At 39.9% G+C, this 22,980-nt stretch overlaps 1 protein-coding gene across 19 annotated transcripts in view; it reads right to left on the reverse strand.

Annotated features, from left to right (window-relative positions):
* Positions 1-1,244: 1,244 nt before the first annotated feature.
* LOC118391807 (RNA-binding protein Musashi homolog 2) overlaps positions 1,245-22,980 on the reverse strand; it is a 390,497-nt gene continuing 368,761 nt past the window's right edge. For 4 of the 19 annotated variants that reach the window (XM_052510961.1, XM_052510958.1, XM_052510959.1 and 1 more), the window contains exons 12-14: positions 16,072-16,251; positions 10,992-11,146; positions 1,245-3,426 (exon numbers count right to left, since the gene is read on the reverse strand). In XM_052510961.1, coding sequence (XP_052366921.1) covers positions 3,382-3,426; positions 10,992-11,146; positions 16,072-16,251 — 380 coding nt within the window. In that variant the 3' untranslated portion in view covers positions 1,245-3,381. Of the gene's footprint in view, positions 3,427-7,017; positions 7,059-7,161; positions 7,233-10,991; positions 11,147-16,071; positions 16,252-22,980 lie in introns of all 19 variants that reach the window. The other 15 variants (XM_052510962.1, XM_052510960.1, XM_052510952.1 and 12 more) reach the window with 10 other exon arrangements.

Genomic DNA, 22,980 nt, shown 5'->3' on the forward strand with positions numbered 1-22,980 from the left:
AGATGACTTCAAATTCTTTCCAAAGGTTGTGATGTAATAAGCATGTCTGTCGAGATCTGTGAGAACAATATTAACAGACAACATACACCTAACTTTGATTAGAATAAAGCGCTGGTTTTCAGGGACTAAAAAAAGTATTCACAAAAAAAGTATGTTTTTATGAGTAAAATGAAAGGCAGAAACATTTCAAAACAGAGTGGTAATCCAAAAATAGTAGAGCCATACAGGCATCTGGGATATAGTGTAAAAACATTAAAAGATATTACAGTTTATTATTATTAGTAGTGTTATGATTATTAATATTATTATTATTATTATTGTAGTAATCATCATTAATATGTTAGAACTTTCTAAAAAATATGTTTTTTGTTGTTGCTTTCACATAAAATCTTTTTCCTAATTATAGCTTGTGTCCCTGTGAAAAAGTCATCCAAAATAAACATTTAGCATATCCAGCGTTAACATTTAAGGTAGTATGACACACCCCTTTTAAACATTCAAGGGAGGGGATCCAAATAATGCCTTGTTTAAAATTCCATCTTACAGCAATTTGATCCTCTATAATTCTTCTGTGAGAGCTTTGGTTAGTTGAAACCATGTGAGATCGGTAAAGCACACACACACACACACACACACACACACACACACACACACACACACACACACACACACACACACACACACACACACACACACACACACACACACACACTCACACACACACACACACACACACACACACACACACACACACACACACACACACACACACACACACACACACACACACACACACACACACACACACACACACACACACACAAAAAGACATACGAGGAACAAATGACATGGAACTGCTATTAAAATAACTGTTTGCAAATGTATGTCAAACTTTTGATAATAAGAGAAAGTTCTATCCTTACTGGTCATAAATCCACTAATAACTACAAGTATTATCTTACATAACATCTACGACTAATTACAAGGAGATAGAGGAGAGTAAGAGAGCGAGAGAGAGGGGAAGAGAATGTGACAGAGAAAGGAGAGGAAAAAGACAGAAAAAGAGAGAACGACAAAGAAGAGCATAGACCACTACACTGGTATCAAAGACAGCACTCTGTTACAAGTTCATTTTTGTTTGTTTTTTTTGTGTGATTTTTTTTATACACACTATTGAAATACATGGATGATCAACAAAAGATTGTATGTGGTGACAGGGAAGGGAATGGAAAGAGAGAAATCGATGGATGCACAGTACATTTTAATAATATCATATTACAATTAGTAACCACAAAAATATCAATAAAATCCCCTGATTCAAAATTGAAATCAGTGAAGAAGCATCTTTTTCTTTAAAAAAAAAGTTTTGTATTTCTTTTTTTCCTTTTACATTTGAACATTACAATGTTTCTCTTCCGTTTTCTCATTTCAATTATTACTTGATCATATCTCCACATCATTCAAAAGCACCCAGCATTTTTCTTCACCTGGTTGTTCTGAACCAAAGAGATAATGAAATGAAACATCAGGTGAAATGAATTGTCAAACATATTTGCAGCAGGAAAAGTACATCAGAATATACACCACTCATTCCATCATCATGTTTACAAATCTTACTGCACTTTAAAGCATGTCGTTAAATGTCTCTATAATTGAGCAAAACCTGTCCCTACACATACTGTGTAAGAAATTAGCGCAGTAGCTATGGTTACCAGGATGAATAATTTATTCAGTGTCTTCTATTGGCTGGATCTAAAATAGCATCAATATTTTAGATTAGAAGTTGGCGTACACAATACAATGAAATCCAAAGACATGACCACAACACATTGGTAGTAATTAATCAGTTAATTGCTATTTGCCAAGCTGTTTGTGTATGCCTATTCTAGAGAGGAGCAACATCCAATAATCCTTCATACTTCACCCCAGAGACAGGACCATTTTAAATAGCCAACATATACATGTGCAAATAGGAAATGGCCTGTTCTTTCTTTACTGCTCACAGTGCAATGATTTATACATTTTTTTCCCCCATTCAATGTTTGAATCTATTTGCCACTAAAATAAATGAAACCTCTCAACGATTCCAAGGTATAACTCACAGGGCTGAGGTATGGTATCAAATTGTTTTCCTTCCCAATTCATTGAAAAGAGAACTGATGGAGTCCCAAACTTAAGAGGAACAAGCAGGAGGAAACCAACAACAACAACAAAACAACAAACAACAAGTTGAGCTTTTCTCTCAGGAGTATAAAAGTGTCTGGATGCGCAGAGTACTGTAAAATGCTTAGGCTCCACTTCTATTCTTCAACACTAAGTACAGTGTGCTTTGGATTAAATGATCACTCAAATAATATTGATCTCTTAAATAACACTTGGTTAGACAAAAGATACCGATGAACTTTTATCCATTTTAAAACTGTGCGCTGAACTCACCAGTTGTAAATGCACTGGTTTGACACTTGTAAAGTTATTCAGCTTGAGTATTTACAGAGCAAGCCATCAGTGTTGAAATGTGTTGTGTCCATCACTGGGGTAGTCACTGTCTCTGAGCAGTAAAGGATAATAATATTTGTTTAGAGATTTTTTTCCTATTCACGCGCTAGAACATTTCTTTGACACACCATCACAAAAATATGCTATTCTCTCATCGAGTTGGTTATATGCAATGACTGGAATAGTATTTACAGTTACATTTCTTTTTCTTAAGTCTTTGAATTCACAATGTATATGAAATGTTTTATAGTATACATATTTTTTTCTAAACAACAAAAACAACACTTGTAAAAAAGGACCATAAAAATATTGGAGTCCTCTTTGTATTGCCCAAAAATAGGTAATTATGGTTAACAATGAGACATCACAATAATTAAAAACAGCTACTAAGATTTATTAGTTAGTTACCCTCTCGAATTTTCATTTGAAATGAAATTGATGTTTTTTTCCAAGACTTTCCACTTTGGATTTCTTTTATGTGCAAAAAGACACCTAAAGCGCTGATCTTTTTTGATTAAACGAATTGGTACCAAATGTGAACACATTGCTTCGTACATTCTCGACTATGACCCCCGAAAGAGAGAAGCATATCCATTTACATACATACACTACAAGAGAAAATCAAAAAATGACACAAGTAATTAGGATCAAACCAAAATGCCTCTCTGTAAAGCTAATCAAACAACTAATAAAAGGAAGGGAAAAAAGTGAATGAAATCATCAAGAAATGTCATAACAAACCAGGTTGTCAGGTTACAGGTTTGGGTTATGGTACAGCAGTTTTCTTTCCATTCTGAGATGATTTTTTTGATGTGGTTCCACCATTTCTCCTGGGTGATGCTGTAGTGCTTGAAGTTGGATGACATCACCTGTACACAGAGCCAATTAGAAGGTTCGGTCTGTCTTCCCTGGACCACCAGATAGACTCTGCTGAATAACACAGATGCAGTGGAACAATTAGGAGCATGTACATTTCATGAGCACACAACATGAGCACCTAAGCTTCACCATAACCTAGCATACTAAGAAAACAACATGAGCCTCGTATAACAGTACGTTGTACTATACTAACACTATGAGTGAGTCAGTGAGGCATGTACAGTATATACACACAACCACACCCGCACGAGAGACCACAACTGCATTCTACTATAGTGAGGTCATCACAAGCAAAGCTATCAGGAACTCATTCTCCCAGAATTCCAGTTTACACAGATTGCATCTATTACTGTTGCTTTCTCTTGCCTCATGCACTTTGAACAGCATCAGTGTTAAGGAGGGTGCTAATTGAGTGTGTTCAATTATATTAGTGAGTTTCATAACTGGAACATTGGCTATTACCTTCAGATGACTCCCTATCCAACAACGTCAACCACAGGCAATAGGAATTACACTGAATTTGACATGTCATGTGCTTGCTTTATTTGACATATTGGCCTGAGTGATGCATTGTATGTAGACAGCCCAGGCTTCAAAAGTGTTAAGTCCCTAACATGTTTTGGAATATTTTGGGGGGCAGTAATGACAAAATACTAGTTGCCTTGCATGTTTCCGTCCCAGATTACAAACTGTACTGTACAGTAAAAGTGAACGGAGAACAAACCCAATCATCTGCCATTAATGCAAACGAGAGAAAGCAACAGTACACAGTCAATTCATCCAAGAACTTCATTATTGTTATTCCATTTATGTAGGCCTATAGGATTAGTGTACACAGTCAATTCATCCAAGAACTTCATTATTGTTATTCCATTTATGTAGAGGCCTATAGGATTAGTGTACACAGTCAATTCATCCAAGAACTTCATTATTGTTATTCCATTTATGTAGGCCTATAGGATTAGTGTACACAGTCAATTCATCCAAGAACTTCATTATTGTTATTCCATTTATGTAGAGGCCTATAGGATTAGTGTACACAGTCAATTCATCCAAGAACTTCATTATTGTTATTCCATTTATGTAGGCCTATAGGATTAGTGTACACAGTCAATTCATCCAATAACTTCATTATTGTTATTCCATTTATGTAGAGGCCTATAGGATTAGTGTACACAGTCAATTCATCCAATAACTTCATTATTGTTATTCCATTTATGTAGAGGCCTATAGGATTAGTGTACACAGTCAATTCATCCAAGAACTTCATTATTGTTATTCCATTTATGTAGGCCTATAGGATTAGTGTACACAGTCAATTCATCCAATAACTTCATTATTGTTATTCCATTTATGTAGAGGCCTATAGGATTAGTGTACACAGTCAATTCATTCAAGAACTTCATTATTGTTATTCCATTTATGTAGGCCTATAGGATTAGTGTACAGTCAATTCATCCAAGAACTTCATTATTGTTATTCCATTTATGTAGGCCTATAGGATTAGTGTACAGTCAATTCATCCAAGAACTTCATTATTGTTATTCCATTTATGTAGGCCTATAGGATTAGTGTACACAGTCAATTCATCCAAGAACTTAATTATTGTTATTCCATTTATGTAGGCCTATAGGATTAGTGTACACAGTCAATTCATCCAATAACTTCATTATTGTTATTCCATTTATGTAGAGGCCTATAGGATTAGTGTACACAGTCAATTCATCCAAGAACTTCATTATTGTTATTCCATTTATGTAGGCCTATAGGATTAGTGTACACAGTCAATTCATCCAATAACTTCATTATTGTTATTCCATTTATGTAGAGGCCTATAGGATTAGTGTACACAGTCAATTCATCCAATAACTTCATTATTGTTATTCCATTTATGTAGGCCTATAGGATTAGTGTACACAGTCAATTCATCCAAGAACTTCATTATTGTTATTCCATTTATGTAGGCTTATAGGATTAGTGTACACAGTCAATTCATCCAATAACTTCATTATTGTTATTCCATTTATGTAGAGGCCTATAGGATTAGTGTGCACAGTCAATTCATCCAAGAACTTCATTATTGTTATTCCATTTATGTAGGCCTATAGGATTAGTGTACACAGTCAATTCATCCAATAACTTCATTATTGTTATTCCATTTATGTAGGCCTATAGGATTAGTGTACACAGTCAATTCATCCAAGAACTTCATTATTGTTATTCCATTTATCTAGGCCTATAGGATTAGTGTACAGTCAATTCATCCAAGAACTTCATTATTGTTATTCCATTTATGTAGGCCTATAGGATTAGTGTACAGTCAATTCATCCAAGAACTTCATTATTGTTATTCCATTTATGTAGGCCTATAGGATTAGTGTACACAGTCAATTCATCCAAGAACTTCATTATTGTTATTCCATTTATCTAGGCCTATAGGATTAGTGTACAGTCAATTCATCCAAGAACTTCATTATTGTTATTCCATTTATGTAGGCCTATAGGATTAGTGTACAGTCAATTCATCCAAGAACTTCATTATTGTTATTCCATTTATGTAGGCCTATAGGATTAGTGTACAGTCAATTCATCCAAGAACTTAATTATTGTTATTATATTTATGTAGGCCTATAGGATTAGTGTACACAGTCAATTCATCCAATAACTTAATTATTGTTATTCCATTTATGTAGGCCTATAGGATTAATGTACACAGTCAATTCATCCAATAACTTAATTATTGTTCTTCCATTTATGTAGGCCTATAGGATTAGTGTACACAGTCAATTCATCCAATAACTTAATTATTGTTATTCCATTCATGTAGGCCTATAGGATTAGTGTACACAGTCAATTCATCCAATAACTTAATTATTGTTATTCCATTTATGTAGGCCTATAGGATTAGTGTACACAGTCAATTCATCCAATAACTTAATTATTGTTATTCCATTTATGTAGGCCTATAGGATTAGTGTACACAGTCAATTCATCCAATAACTTAATTATTGTTATTCCATTCATGTAGGCCTATAGGATTAGTGTACACAGTCAATTCATCCAATAACTTAATTATTGTTATTCCATTTATGTAGGCCTATAGGATTAGTGTACACAGTCAATTCATCCAATAACTTAATTATTGTTATTCCATTCATGTAGGCCTATAGGATTAGTGTACACAGTCAATTCATCCAATAACTTAATTATTGTTATTCCATTTATGTAGGCCTATAGGATTAGTGTACACAGTCAATTCATCCAATAACTTAATTATTGTTATTCCATTTATGTAGGCCTATAGGATTAGTGTACACAGTCAATTCATCCAATAACTTCATTATTGTTATTCCATTTATGTAGGCCTATAGGATTAGTGTACACAGTCAATTCATCCAATAACTTCATTATTGTTATTCCATTTATGTAGGCCTATAGGATTAGTGTACACAGTCAATTAATCCAATAACTTAATTATTGTTATTCCATTTATGTAGGCCTATAGGATTAGTGTACACAGTCAATCAGGGAGGACAAGTTCCACAACCAAAGCTGAATCATGTTGTTTTGTAAAAGCATGTAGTAATTTGCTATTGCATGCATTTAGCTTAATAGACATATTAAACAAGCGTGTTTCTGTACCTGTACAAGTTTGTAGCATGGTGAGGTGAAATAGAGGGTTACTGTATGTATTTTAACAGAAGAAAGGAGAGGTGGATTTGGAGTAACAGAGTAGAGGTAAATCTACAGAAACGACTGCTGAACAATATAAATGGAATATAATACCTCCAATAAGATGGCAACCGAACACCTGTTCAATGGTATCCATTTGTAAAAGCTGTCGCAATCAACGGGCCCTAAAAGTATACAGTTAGTACCTTTGTCAGTATGCATTTCAAGGAAAAAAAGAGTTAGTACATTGTATTGTATCCATTTTGTTCCGCTAGCATGAATGGGTATTCTCTGTTCCTGTTCATCATTTTGATCACTAAAGCAACAGACAATCATCATAAATCAAATGTGTTTTTTATTCTTAGGGGGGAAGAACCTGTCCCTTGTAGCATTTGACAGATGTCTTACTTAGCGAGGGTGTTTATACTGTTATTCACTGATCTTCAAAACACCACAACTACTGAAGGTCAATTCCACATGGTGACAGAATGTTCACATCTTCTAAATGATTCAGTTCATTCTAATGAACAGATGGAAGAGAGCTTGAGCTGAGTAAAAAGCTACAAGGGTGATTGAAAGAAAATATATCAAATGTATCATTAGGAAAATAGAGACAAAACAAAAGGAGCGCTTGAGAAGAGGGTGAATAGAGGCAAATTCAAGGTCAATGCGTTTTGAAGAGAAGAATTACAATCCCTCAACACAGTAAAGGCCATAGGGGCCAGCCCAGCCAACTACTGCACAGGGCCTAAGGACCTGTGAGGGACATAAGATTTCACTTTTTACATACGTATACTCATTCATGCCAACATAAACAATATTAATCAATTAAAATTCAATTCATGCAAAAGCTACTTAGCATCGTCAAACAAAATCTTCCATAATGAGTCATTCTGCATAATGCCAATCAACCACATTGTCTGAACCATATCAGTGAACTGAGACACTGACACAGCATTCTTAGAGAGCAGAAACAACAGAACATCAATGAGTATTTTATTTTAACTGAGCCAGTTATCTAGTTTCTCATCTGTCTATTGTGTCTGTGACAAGTTAAGGAAGGTTTAAATAAACGCTTCAATGAAACACACCCAAAAATATCTAGAATGTTCATTAGCCATTCATTTTCTTTGTCATCTTGTTCAATTCAAATTCAAGGGGACAAATGAGCATGAGCCCAATCTATTATTGGTTATGACACAGGAACTGTTCTAGCATTGACATCGTCTGACGTCTCTCTAGTCAGTGCTATTACACCAAACTGGGAGATCGTGTGGCAAGTCAAAGTGACTGAAGTCATCCATGAGGTTGTAACCTGTCAAGTTCCAATATGTGATCTTTTGGCTGCATGTAACACAGAAATTAATTTAAAAACGTCATTTTAGTTCTGAATCATTTCCCTTCTTAATGTTGTGGATAGAGACTTCATCTGCCTGCACACTGAAGGTTGCCACGGCGCTTCACTGGTTCATTTCACTCTGTTCGAATCATTGAGTCATTTTAAGGAGGATTAGGTTTAATGGAATTTAGTACAACTGAAGTAAAAATTAAAAACACATTTCACAACCCTTTTTTCTTGTGTAAAAAAGTATATCTGCATCAAATATATCATATCTTCCTTCAAATGTACTGTCGAAATACAATTTAACATTGTTAAAGGGCCTTCTTTTCACCAGTGTTTAGACAATGAACATTTTCTCATCTTCACAACAAAAGTTGAATCCCATGTGCAATACTATCAATCCAAATTGATTGAAAGCACTGTCAACCTTTATCTGAGTCAGCTAGACTATGGATACAAACGGAAAAGGTTAAAACAAAAGAACCCAAAACAATGGGCGCAAGCAGGCAATTTAAAAAATCCATTCTAACAGTGTTTTAAAGAATTTTCTGCAATGAATCTTGTTCAATGGGCCTACGTTCCTTTTATACTTTCATGATGACTGTTTTCCTAAGTCCTCAGAGTTCTAAGTATTTCTGAAGCAGTTCATTCCCAGAGAATACATCCGAAACTAAAATCCGGAAAACAACTCCTGACATTTCCACTCTCTTTCTGACGCGCGTAAACTAGGAGACACTAACAAGCTGGTGTCAGGTTGAACAAGTTCACAGTGTTTAAAGAGACAGGTGACTGGCAGCGAGGGATACAAACTCAAGAGAATGCAGAAACTTTGGCAGTGCCAATTTAGCAGAGACAGGTCAGTAACAAGATTTAACATTGAGCAAATGAAATGGTTTCATAGTGTGTGTGTAAGTGAACTTCAGTGCTTCAGTAAATTCTATAACAAACATTGTCTTTCTTCCTAAATTGAGACGGACAAAGATTCAACCAATCAGACATGGCACAGCTGACAACTAATAAGGAAAGCTGTGCTCTGCCAGAAAAAATACCAATTAAATGTATTTTTCTGCAGCGTTGTGCTTTTGATGGGATATCATGTTTCAGTTTCACTTGATATATACAATGTGGGCAATTTGCTAATTCCCTCTAATTAATACAGTCTCTTCCTCAATTGTTTTCCTCATTTTTTAAATCTTTTTTTATAAGTCTGATACTGTTGACAGGACAACACACCAGCCCTCTGATCTTCACCAACTGATTGATTCAGTCAAATCTCATTCGATCTTTTTAAAAGTTTGATTGACACAACACTTCATACACCTCTGAAGTGTAGTTAGTGGTGAACCCAGTCACAAGTAGAGAGGGAGCGCAGTATGCATTGCCTCCTTGTAACACTACCACACACATACATTATGTACAGTGCATTTGGAAAGTATTCAGACCCCTTGACTTTTTCCAAATTCTGTTACGTTACAGCCTTATTTAATGGATTAAATAAATAATAATAATCAATCTACATACAATACCCCATAATGACAATGGGAAAACAGGGTTTTAGATTTATTTGCTAATTTATAAAAAATAAAAAACAGAAATACCTTATTCAGACCCTTTGCAATGAGAATCGAAATTGAGCTCAGGTGCATCCTGTTTCCATCGGTGAAGCATGGTGGTGGCAGCATCATGCTGTGGGGATGTTTTTTAGCGGCAGGGACAGGGAGACTAATCAAGTTCGAGGGAAAGATGAATGGAGCAAAGTACAGAGAGATCCTTAATGAAAACCTTCTCCAGAACACTCAAGACCTCAGACTGGGGTGAAGTTCTACCTTCCAACAGCACAACGACCCTAAGCAAACAGCCAAGATAACGCAGGAGTGGCTTCGGGACAAGTCTCTGAATGTCCTTGAGTGGCCCAGCCAGAGCCCGGACTTGAACCCGATCGAACATCTCTGGAGAAACCTGAAAATGCTCCCCATCCAACCTGACAGAGCTTGAGAGGATCTGCAGAGAAGAATGGGATAAACTCCCCAAATACAGGTATACTAAGCTTATAGTGTTATACTCAAGAATAGTCAATGTTGTAATCGCTACCAAAGATGCTTCAACAAAGTACAGAGTAAAGGGTCTGAGTACTTATGTAAATGTGATATTTCAGTTTAAAATTTTTAAAATTTCGAAAAAACAGTTTTTGCTTTGTCATTATGGGTTATTGTGTGTGGATTGATGAGGGAAACATCTATTTTTAATCCATTTTAGAACAAGGCTGTAACGTAATAAAATGTGTAAACAGTCAAGGTGTCAGAATACTTTTGAAATGCTCTGTATAAGGACAGCAGTCTAATCGGTTAGACCAGGGGTGTCAAACTCATTCCATGGAGGGCTTAGTATCTGCTGGTTTTTGTTTTTTCCTTTCAATTAAGACCTAGACAACTAGGTGAGGGGTGTTCCTTACTAATCAGTGACCTTCATTCATCAATCAAGTACAAGGGAGGAGCGAAAACCCGGGGACACTTGGACCTCCATGGAATGAGATTGACACGTGCGGGCTAGACAGACAGACAGACAGCATGGTCAGTGGACAGAGAAGGTGTACTGTACTCACTGCGATACTGTGGCCGAAGCCGGAGCCAGCCTGGGGGCTAGCAGCACTGATGTAGTTAGCCACATTGGAGTCCTGGCCTCCAGGGCCGTACAGGTCGGCTACAGGCCCTGGGCTGTTGGCACCTGGGAAGCCTCCAGGACGAGCTGGGTTTCCCCCTGTACATAGAGCACAGCAGGGGGGCAACAATTCAGTTCCACCGCGGTCCTTCACAGAGCACAGGTGATAACTTATATGTAGCTAGTTCATTCTGGGTCATTCTTCCACAATATAGACATTCACATCCAAGAATACATTACTGAACTCATGTCTGGGAAGAAGTATATTAATCAATACTATAATTAAACATAACACACATTAGTGAGTAATTGGTAATGCCATTTGAGGCCTGTTTACACGTAAACTGCATTAATTTTGTTGGGGATTGACAGATGAAATGTTGCAGGCTTGAGGCGGCAAGAGCAATGTAAAAGATGAATCCAGTATGATATTCTAGAGATATCTACATGCTACGTATACTATACAGTGAAAACACTCACACCACAATCATGCACAATAGAAACTGTAAGCAGACCACCAGAGATACTTGGACCATGCTACCAACTATTAAGGTGTAGTTATGTATGTTGACAAGTGTTCATTTGATTGGTAATTATTATAATATTCAAGAGGTGCCATATAGTTAAGGGGGCAGCTTAGTTGCTTTGGATTCTATACTCATGTTGGTATAACACCAGTTGATGTTTTTTTATTTGCACGATTAGACAAAAACCTGATTGGACAAAACATTCCAATGTACATAGACACTTTTTTTCTTTCATTGCATCTTACAATATATATATATCTATTCCATGCATATTTGGCCTGGCCATTTCCTGACTTCAGGATTTCAGTAAACTGCAGAAAGAGTTCTGATTATGTTTGTTAAAAATTCCACTCCTGCAAGAAAACAAAGGACACAATTGTTCTACAGACAGAGGAGATATAAACCCTGGGAAATATACAAAATATAAAAGCTTGCCCTGAGTTCATCCACAGGTACACAATGTGGAGATGTAAACGAACCACTCTGTGTGACCTCTAACCTATGCCCTGTGGCTAGGAGAGAGTCTGACTAATAAAAAGGCTTTTTGAAAACCCAGACGCCCAGCGATGGCCAATAACACTGGCGAAATAAAACTAAGCTGGGGGCACAGTGATGTCTTAAAACACTATAACTGCTACACCACTTCAATCTCCTCCGCTGTCAGATTCACATTCACCCTCCATCTCACCTCCATTGAGAAATAAACCATGAAAATGCAGAAATGAAATGAAAAGGAAAAGAGAAACACGGTGGAGCTCTGAGGCTCTTGACTGTGGCATATCTCCTACAGAAACGGAAAGTTGATCTGTAGGCTATGTGTTTGGGGATTAATATAGAAATATATACATGATGCCAGATTTTGAGCTCATGAGGCTAATAAGATCTGTACTGTACAGGGATGCCTTGCATGGCACTTCAAAAACAAGCTTTAGATGCTATTGAAATGCAAAACACACACCCTTATCAGATGCTATAGTCCTTCAGAAGTTGTGGCACATCACTTTATCTATACTAACTCTGTGAGAAGCACAAAATCCCTCTTACAGTGGGTTTCTTCCTAAATGTAAAATGAGAACCTGTCCCAGACCATAGAGATCTACTGAGGGAGCCATTCCTATGGCTGGCCTCACGGCTCTGGTCTGTATGGAACAGCACTTAATAAACTTGCTTATTAAGCAATTACAGCTATTTTCAGTTTAAACGGTAATCCTAATTTCTTATAATTATTGGATTCTATTGAACGGCGCACAGCACCGCACCCCGATGGGAAACAGGATTGATGCTTTTCCTTAAACCTCGGGGCTACATGGCCTCAGTCATTAAGTTTAATAGCAAAACATGAGTTACACTTATTGGGGTTGGCTGGTGGCTTCGCGGCGCCCATGCTAATTTAACGAGCCAGCCTTTGATTACACAGCATCTTTAAAGACACAGGTGACTCGTCTGTTCCACACCAACTCCCCTCGCTGGGGTCTTATTCATGTCACTTTGTATGTTGTTTCTGCTCTGACAAAGTGTTTGTGTGGATAAGGGAGAAAGGTGCTGATACAAATGTAATTATATGCCTACACTGCTTTCCTATTTTCCAGCAAAAAATAACATTAACTCTGAAAAAGTAGGTTCAACAAAAAAGCCAACCTGGTGATATTTGTAGATACGACTGTGTCTGTGAGACTGGGGTGGGTAGATATGAACAAACATTCCCCAGAAAAATACATCATTGGGGCTGAAGTATCTGAGCAATGACAAAGCAGGAGGTCAATACGATGATGTTTATCCACTGTAGGATCATATGGCTATGTTTTATGTCCTGTCATTGGGTCTTAATAACTGAAGCAGTTTGTAGACTGTAGTTTGACTGGTGTGATCACGTCTATTGAGTTGCACTTTAAAATACATCAATGTATTCACAGTCTGAAAGCACTTGGGGCAACAGGGGAAGTATTCTCTCGAAGGTAAACAGGGGTGGAGGTGGTTTACAATTAACATTTGCCATGAAAGCATTTCTATTCAGACTGGCAGTTACAATTGTGTAATTTCCTGGTGGCTGGGCGTCTGTCTCAGCTTCCCTACCTTTACCCACAGGGCATCATTAGAAAACTGGGAGGAGCCATTCACAACGGGCCTTTACCAAATGAGTAAAACCACAAAACACTTCCTCTTCTACAGCCAAGCACAGAAAAAAATAAAGAATCAACACACTATACAATTCCCCACATTCAGCACCTTGGCGTTTAGATGTAGACCCTCTCTTCTCTACAGCTGTGTGTAATCAAACCCCCCTTATCACCACTCTGTGTGTAAATGGAGAGGTGGATGTAGGCCTGCAGTACTGCCATCTTCCTGTGAAGCCCTAGGACACAGACAGACAGTGGAGTCCTGAAGGGATCCATCCCAATGAGTCATGCAGGCAGACAAATCTCCACCCAGAATGGGCCGGCCTCCAAACCAGGAGATCTGTGTAATCCTCGCTGTAAAGCACGGGGCCTAAAGACGTCTTTTCCTGTCTGCTGCCAAAGCCAATGAGGCAGGACTAGTGAGGAGTACAGGGACGGACTGCGGGGGGCCTCAACACCTGCCGCTGCCTGCTGGTCACCACTCCTCCACTCCACTCTTTCATTGGTAAAATAGAGTAGGACTCTACAGATCAGTGACGGCACCATTAGTCTGTCTGGTTGGGTCATCATCATCAGCAGACATCATTACTGTCTCTAGTCTACATGGCCATTTCATCTGGACGGGAGGATAAGATCTGGTCAGGAGAGAGCCACACCAGTAGTCAAACTCATGCATATTTTCATTGATATCATCTGTTTCACTGTTAGTAAGATTGTTTGAAGAGCGATACAACAAGAACATACAGTGAGCCCAAAAATATCTACTGTGGATCAGATCAAAACCACCAAATCACATCTCCAGCTCTCTGCCTGACATCCCCTGAGCTGGGCACAATAAGGAACACTTCTCACAACATTTTCCTCTCAACATGGTTTTTCTCATGTACACTTACTCCTCAAAATATCAAATGCAATTTAGTGAAATTACATCTCTTGTCAGTTTTATCAGGAACAAACCTATGACCAAACGAATAGCACATGCTGACCCTGAATGTGGTTTAAAATGAGGGTAATCAATTGAAATTAAATTGTTATAGCTACGTATTTTCTGTAGAGGAAATGGCATAGAAACACAATTGCTTTCCACTGACTTATTGGATGCAACATATAGTTTCCACTATGTAAAGAACACAACCTTGGGAAAGACACACCAAATTGCAAAGGTAAATGTTAGCGCTTCTGCAAAAAACACACACTGATATCATACTGAAACATGCCACTTGTAATGTAATAGCTAAATTATGCATATGACTGCGCTAGGATGTAATGTTACTTTAATCTATAAACAAAACAAGTCTTCTGATTGCCTAGTTGTTCGCAAAACAATTATCCATCACTCAATCATTTCCAATACACTCTCACTGACTAACCCTTTCACTGACTAACCCTTCACAGGCTAACCCTTTCACTGGCTAACACTCTCACTGACTAACCCTTTCACTGAGTAACCCTTTCACTGACTAACCATTTCACTGACTAACCCTTTCACTGACTAACCCTTTCACTGACTAACCATTTCACTGACTAACCATTTCACTGACTAACTCTTTCACTGACTAACCCTTCACAGGCTAACCCTTTTCACTGACTAACCCTTTCACTGACTAACCATTTCACTGGCTAACCCTTCACTGGCTAACCCTTTCACTGGCTAACCATTTCACTGACTAACCCTTTCACTGATTAACCCTTTCACTGACTAACCATTTCACTGGCTAACCCTTTCACTGGCTAACCATTTCACTGACTAACCCTTTCACTGGATAACCCTTTCACTGGCCTAACCCTTTTACTGACTAACCCTTTCACTGGATAACCCTTTCACTGACTAACCCTTTCACTGGCCTAACCCTTTCACTGACTAACCTTTTCACTGACTAACCCTTTCACTGACTAACCCTTTCACTGACTAACCCTTCACTGACTAACCCTTTCACTCTCCCAGTCAGTCAGTCTTTCACTCTCATTCAAATGTTGAAATCGAAAAGGTTCAAATGTCCAGGTGGTTGAATTGGGTGGATGGGGACATAAGAAAAGTAAATGAGAGCTTTCTCACAGAGGACATTGTAGTCCAGTCCCCTACCTCCCATGCTCTGTGTATGGAGGAAAACATACATGTCATCATCCCCTTGGAGCAAAGCAGGAGCATGGAACAAACTTCACAAATAAACAGAAAAGTTACATTGTAAATGAAAAGAAGGAATAAACATGCAATGCATTGCTGGCAAGACATTCATCCTTATCGCATTTATTTCTTTCCTCGTCAAAGACCCCCCAAAAAATGTCAACCAAAAAACTGCATAGATCATCTGTATGGAGGAAACTTCATGAGTCAAACTGAACAGTCCAGACGGTGGATGAGAGAGATGCACATACAAACCTGGGCTCTTAAACTGATCCGGGCTGTGCAGGTGCTGGAGGGGGGAGTTGCAGGCGGAGGTGGCATGCTCACTGTGCAGCATCTGAGCCGCCTGGGGCCCCAGGGAGCCATAGTCCGCAAAGGAGCAGGGCGCTCCCCTCTGGTCACTGGGCGCAGAGTAAAACCCGTAATCGTGAAAGCCTGAGAGGTACAGTATAGGTTGGGGAGGGGGAGGGGAAGGGACTCCATCATTGTGGAAAACGTTTGTTTCACAGTAGTCAATGTCCAGACTCATAAGCATGGCATGGTGGTTGGTGTGTGACTACTTATGAGGGGTTAATTTGGCTGAGATACATTGTGTCCTCTCCCTGCTCTCCCTCCCCAGCAGATCCTGCTGCCAGTCTGAGTGTCTGAGGTGTAGGAGTCTGTCGGAACCAGGGTAACGCATCAACCCTCTATAGGGAACCCAACGCATTTAGTGGAATTACATGGTTGACTGTCTAAGATAATAGGATGTTTGACTGTCTAAGATAATAGGATGTTTGACTGTCTACGATAATAGGATTGTTGACTGTCTCAGATAATAGGACGGTTGAGTGTCAAATAAGATAATAGGATGGTTGATTGTCTAAGATAATAGGATGGTTGACTGTCAAAGATAATAGGACGGTTGAGTGTTAAATAAGATAATAGGATGGTTGATTGTCTAAGATAATAGGATGTTTGACTGTCTAAGATAATAGGATGTTTGACTGTCTAAGATAATAGGATGGTTGACGGTCTCAGGTAATAAGATGTTTGACTGTCTAAGAGAATAGGATTGTTGACTGTCTAAGATACTAGGATGCTTGACTGTCTAAGATACTAGGATGCTTGACTGTCTAAGATAATAGGATGGTTAACTGGCTAGTAACAATCATAAGACAAACAGTGAAGTAGGAGCTTTTTGAGGTAGTAGACTGGCTGTCTCTAAATCCTATACATGAATCAATCTAACCTGATTCCCTCACATTGTCCTGCAATTCAGAGAGAGGGATGAAATTGGAGAATCATTAAAAACACAGGTCAATACATCTTTAATTTGACGACTACAATGCTTACTGGACATATCTGATGTAAACACATCATTCAACGGGAGGAAAATGTAGAATGCGTACAAATCAATAATTAATTTCATGCCTCTGATTTTGAACCACTACTACTACATATTGAGGTCTATGCATGTGACATTTTCTTTGGGTTGGATAACAAAGAGACACATTCATGTTTACCGACCATTACCAAAAGGCAGGGCTCCAAAACACTCCACACTTATTGGGCCATTCAAACGTGGTCCTCATTCCACACAGATGGAGGATTATCAACGCTTCAGAAATCCTCATTCAGCAATAAGACGTGCTGACATTTACGGCTTGTCCTCTTAATCTGAGACAAGCTGCTCTTATAAAGAGAGCCATTAAAGGCAATTGTTCCCTCTCGCACCTCTTCAATATGGGGAGTTAATCCACTCAAGGAAAAACTGAGATTGGCGTCAGCGGCTCTTTTCACGGCAGGTCTCCCTGCTTGTGTGCTTGTTTTTATATGAGTCTCCAACTGAAGAGGCGATCAAAGCCGTGCCACACCTAGACCGCCATAATGAGCTTGTCAGCAGCTGCCAAATGGAATCTAAACACCAGGCGTGTTCCTTAGCCGGCGCTTTAGGGCCTCACAGTTTCACCGCGCGCTACTCGGGCTCCATTCCCACTTCTTAAATAATGGTCTCCTAAAATGGCAGACTTCCAGTCATGTACAGTAAACCCTGAGACGTGGAACAAAGCTCCATAACGCAATAACCCCTTTACATCTCTCTTAAGCAACTGCTACGGAAAACCGATCAGTCTTTACCAATGAGGAAAATGATGACAATTCAGAACTCAGAGAAGGGCAACATTAATGGGAAGATAAAGGAATGAATTAGTGAACGGGTCGATGCAGGAATAAAAAAGAATGATAAAACCGTACTTTCACCTCCAGTTTTACATACACTAAGTCGACTGTGTCTTTAAACAGCTTGGAACATTCCAGAAAATGATGTCATGGCCTGAGAAGCTTCTGATCGGCTAATTGACATCATTTGAGTCAATTGTGGATGTATTTCAAGGCCTACCTTCAAACTCAATGCCTCTTTGCTTGACATCATGTGAAAATCAAAAGAAATCAGTCAAGACCTCAGAAAAATAACCTCCACAAGTCTGGTTCATCCTTGGGAGCAATTTCCAAATGCCTGATGTTACCACGTTCATCTGTACAAACAATAGTACACAAGTATAAACACCATGGGACCATGCAGCCGTCATACCGCTCAGGAAGGAGACGTGTTTGTCTCCTAGAGATGAATGTACTTTGTGGCGAAAAGCGCAAATCAATCCCAAAACAACAGCAAAGAACCTTAAGAAGATGCTGGAGGAAACAGGTGCAAACTTATCTATATCCACAGTAAAACAAGTCCTATTTTGACATTTTTTTACCTTTATTTAACCAGGCAAGTCAGTTAAGAACAAATTCTTATTTTCAATGACAGCCTAGGAACAGTGGGTTAACTGCCTGTTCAGGGGTAGAACGACAGATTTGTACCTTGTCAGCTCGGGGGTTTGAACTTGCAACCTTGCGGTTACTAGTCCAACACTCTAACCACTAGGCTACCCTGAGCAACCTGAAAGGCTGCTCAGCAAGGAAGAAGCCACTGCTCCAAAACCGCCATAAAAAAGCCAGACTACGGTTTGCAACTGGGACAGAGATCATACTTTTTGGAGAAATGTCCTCCGGTCTGATGAAACAAAAATAAAACTGTTTGGCCGTAATGACCATCATTATGTTTGGAGGAAAAAGGGGGAGGCTTGCAAGCCGAAGAACACCATCCCAACCGTGAAGCATGGGGTGGCAGCATCATGTTGTGGGAGTGCTTTGCTGCAGGAGGGACTGGTGCACTTCACAAAATAGATGGCATCATGAGGTAGGACAATTATGTGGGTATACTGAAGCAACATCGCAAGACATCAGTCAGGAAGTTAAAGCTTGGTCGCAAATAGGTCATCCAAATGGACAATGACCCCAAGCATACTTCCAAAGTTGTGGCAAAATGGCTAAAGGACAACAAGGTCGAGGTATTGGAGTGGCCATCACAAAGCCCTGACCTCAATTCTATAGAAAATGTGTGGGCAGAACTGAAAAAGCGTGTGCGAGCAAGGAGGCCTACAAACCTGACTCCGTTACACCAGCTCTGTCAGGAGGAATGGGACAAAATTCAGCCAACTTATTGTGGGAAGCTTGTGGAAGGCTACCCAAAACATTTGACCCAAGTTACACAATTTAAAGGCAATGCTACCAAATACTAATTGAGTGTATGTACACTTCTGTCCTACTGGGAATGTGATGAAAGAAATAAAAGCTGAAATAAATAATTCTCTCTACGATTATTCTGACATTTCACATACTTAAAATAAAGTGGTGATCCTAACTGACCTAAGACAGATCATTTTTACTACAATTAAATGTCAGGGATTGTGAAAAAGTGAGTAAATGTATTTGGCTAAGGTGTATGTAAACTTCCGACTTCAACTGTAAATCTTTGTAACCTAAGACAAGTCTTCCAAACAAGTCTAGAAATGAGAGAATGTCAAGGAGCTGTTATGACTCCAGTGGTGTCAGACAGAGCTGTCTCCTCTCAGTGTGATAGAGAGGATATGACAGGACCCAGGGACAGGTGCTGAGTCACCAGTGATCTGCACTCAACCTTCAGTCCATCTCTGTATCTTAGTTCTGGAGGCTGCCTGCCTGTCTGTCTGTCTGTCTGTCTGTCTGTCTGTCTGTCTGTCTGTCTGTCTGTCTGTCTGTCTGTCTGTCTGTGCCCGACTGTCACACGGGTGGCCATTAAGCATTCTGCACGTGCTCCAGTGACATTAAATCCAGCTACACCTCCTCTGTACCCCACACCACTGCCATGCCACCAACCACAGAGCCAGTACTCCCAGGCAGGGACGTTCTCTTACACACACCAACGACCTGGGAGACACTCCCTCTGCAGCACGGGAATGAGGACTCTGTGAGGAGGACGGGCCAGGTTGAATTATGGACGAGGGCATTTCACAGGGTCACTGCTTTTCTCTGAAGGATGTGCTCTTTTCCGGGACTGGGGAAAAAGGATAAGGGACCAAATTTCCTGAGTGTTCCACCTCCTTATCTTCACCCCTGCCCACCATCCTCCTTTCTTCTGCCTGTGCTATGGAATGCTGCCTTCAGGCGACTTTCACGGGAGATACGCATTCAGCCCAGCTTTAATCATTAAGGACACCAGGAGAAAACTAGGGACACTTGTGTTTAATCCATTTGTGACATCCACGCTAATAGCCGTCCGTCCTTGAGTTTCCGAGGTGGTTTTTCCATGCTCATCTCTAATTAGACAAGCTTCCTCTGCTTCCTCTCCTCTTCCTAATTAGATCTTTAACAACAAACAAGCAGCGACCTTTACAAAGGCCTTGCCACAATCTCCCCCATTAGTTAAACGGCTGAGAGGTGCTAGGCTGAGGGAGGGGAGGGAGGGGGAGGCCCTGCTTTGTCCCTGGCCCAGCCACACCACCCGTGCCACATCCGTATGGTACCGGCTGCCAGGCCCCCGACAATGGCAGCTTCCTGTTGCAATCTGCATAATTCCGCCAATTCCAGGATAGCGGGAACGACAGGACACAAAGACGACATCCACAGACACAACAAATACACATGGCGGCTTTGTTTGCGCTGACACGGACAATTAGTCCTCAGCTGCTGGCATGAGGCCTCTCACTGCCGGGAGGGTCTTATCTAATAAAGCCAGGCAAAATTACTTTTATTGTTCAGGTAGATTGCGTCTAATGATAGTGCCACCAGTGGGAGAGGATATGAATAAAATTAGGCTCACTGAAAACGCTCCCTTCTATGGACCAAAGCTGCCATCTGGGAGAGGCAGAATAGCTTGATTATCTTCCCCAACTAATTTTCTTTTCAGAGCAAACAAATGATTTAAGCTACTTTCACTTGGGCGAAGGTGAGAAACAGAACCAGAGTGACGAAAAGTGGCTGAACATCAAAGATGTAGAAATAATGGCTTTCCTTTGATCATCCTAACAGACATATGTTTTTTACCAAGCTGTTAGAGAGGGCCTAATTCTCCCATTTCTCTACACTAGCGCACTTCTGTTGGGGGATGGACGGGGGCTTGTATATGTGTGTATTCATACAATCCCTGTGGTGCTTTGGAGTAAAGCTCATTATAAACTACAGTACTGTATTTCTATATTAAAGGAACATCTGGTCCAATCAATGGAACTACGACAAATGAATAATAATAAGCCAGGATGGAATATCATATCGCACAATGACTTTTTTTCTTAGAATAGAACACAATACTGCATGTCTCTCTGACCACTTTAACATGCAAGGAGCATTCACACATTACCTAGACCCTTTCTCAGTTTTTGGTCTGTAGATAATAAATGCATTGTGGCTATCAGTACTCACCAGTGTGGAACATAAAAATGTACATTCTGATTGAGGTGACTGAGGACAGAAACAGTGCCATAAAACAATGCTTTACAGACAGTCACAGCACTGAAAGTCTTCTACAATAACAGTACGAGACTATTCAACTGAGGAGGACACTTTGTGCTCCAGTGTAATACGTCTTCCCTTGGTCTTTCATGGTTAGGTAAAGGTGGATGCTCAGACACCTGTGCACGACCTCAGGGATACCTAGAACCCTATACCCACTACCTAGAACCCTATACTGAGGAGTTTAAACTGGACATGGGGTCAGTGGAGGGGACACGCACACACGCATCGATAGATCATCATCTCTGTAGAGTGATGTCTCAGGTAGGCTGGGCATTAGGCCCCCACAGCTGCAGCAGCATCACCGATCATATCTGTTATGAGCCTGAGACCATCCCATTATTAATATTCACACCATCTAACTGGAACAATGGCCCCTTCTTTGGACTTTCTTTTTCTCCCCACACTGGTCTAATTGGATGTAATTACTCATCGACAAAACAAATTAGCAGGTTGAGGTTGCCTTGGCGACCAGATCAGGCGGCCCAGCAGTGCGAATCGTTCGCCGAGCTCCATTTATACTGATAATTATCCCTCTCTTCTCCGTCTCTCTCTCCCTCTTTCCCACTGGCCAGGGGCTGCTGGGGCGGGAGTGGGCAGCTCTCGTCGGCCAGCTCAGAACTTACTGCCCAGGGTTGGAGACGCTGCATCTCTCATAGCATACTTGCCATCACGAGGGTGGCTTTCTTCAAGTAGATATATGCTCCTGTCTCATTTCCACTTTGCCAGATGACTGCCTCTAAGGAGAGATTCTACACCACTGCCTTGAAACTTGCTGCTTTACTCAGCTCTTTGAAGAAAACAGACAAAGAAGCCTATCATGTTCATGGTAAATGTAGGGGATATTTCCTCAACCACTTTAGAGAGAGGACGAAGTGTTTAAGAGTGCACAAGTCTGTGATTATCCTGACACTGAATTCCCCAAAATACACACAAACACTCACACACATTAATACACACATACTCCGTCACAGACGTGCGCACACACACACACGCTGTCACTGGCACACACACACGCACACACCTAGAGCAATGTTTGCTCCTAATCATCCCTACCTCTCACCTGCCCCCTCTGAATTCCTTGGTGGCTATAAGCACACATCACACCGCAGAGGACGTCAATATACCTGTCATACGGCTTCCCAAATTAGCTTTGAATTTCACAGCAACTGTAATTAGCTACTTTATTTCCATCGATGCCATTTTAAAAATAAAAAACTGCCGCTTTCTGGGCTGCCGAGACTAGCTTTCACTTTCCATTTGAAATAGTATTTTCTGACTGAATGGGTGACTAATTAACAGCACTAG

The sequence above is a fragment of the Oncorhynchus keta genome, unplaced genomic scaffold, assembly GCF_023373465.1.
Source record: "Oncorhynchus keta strain PuntledgeMale-10-30-2019 unplaced genomic scaffold, Oket_V2 Un_contig_6244_pilon_pilon, whole genome shotgun sequence".
Lineage (NCBI taxonomy): Eukaryota > Metazoa > Chordata > Actinopteri > Salmoniformes > Salmonidae > Oncorhynchus > Oncorhynchus keta.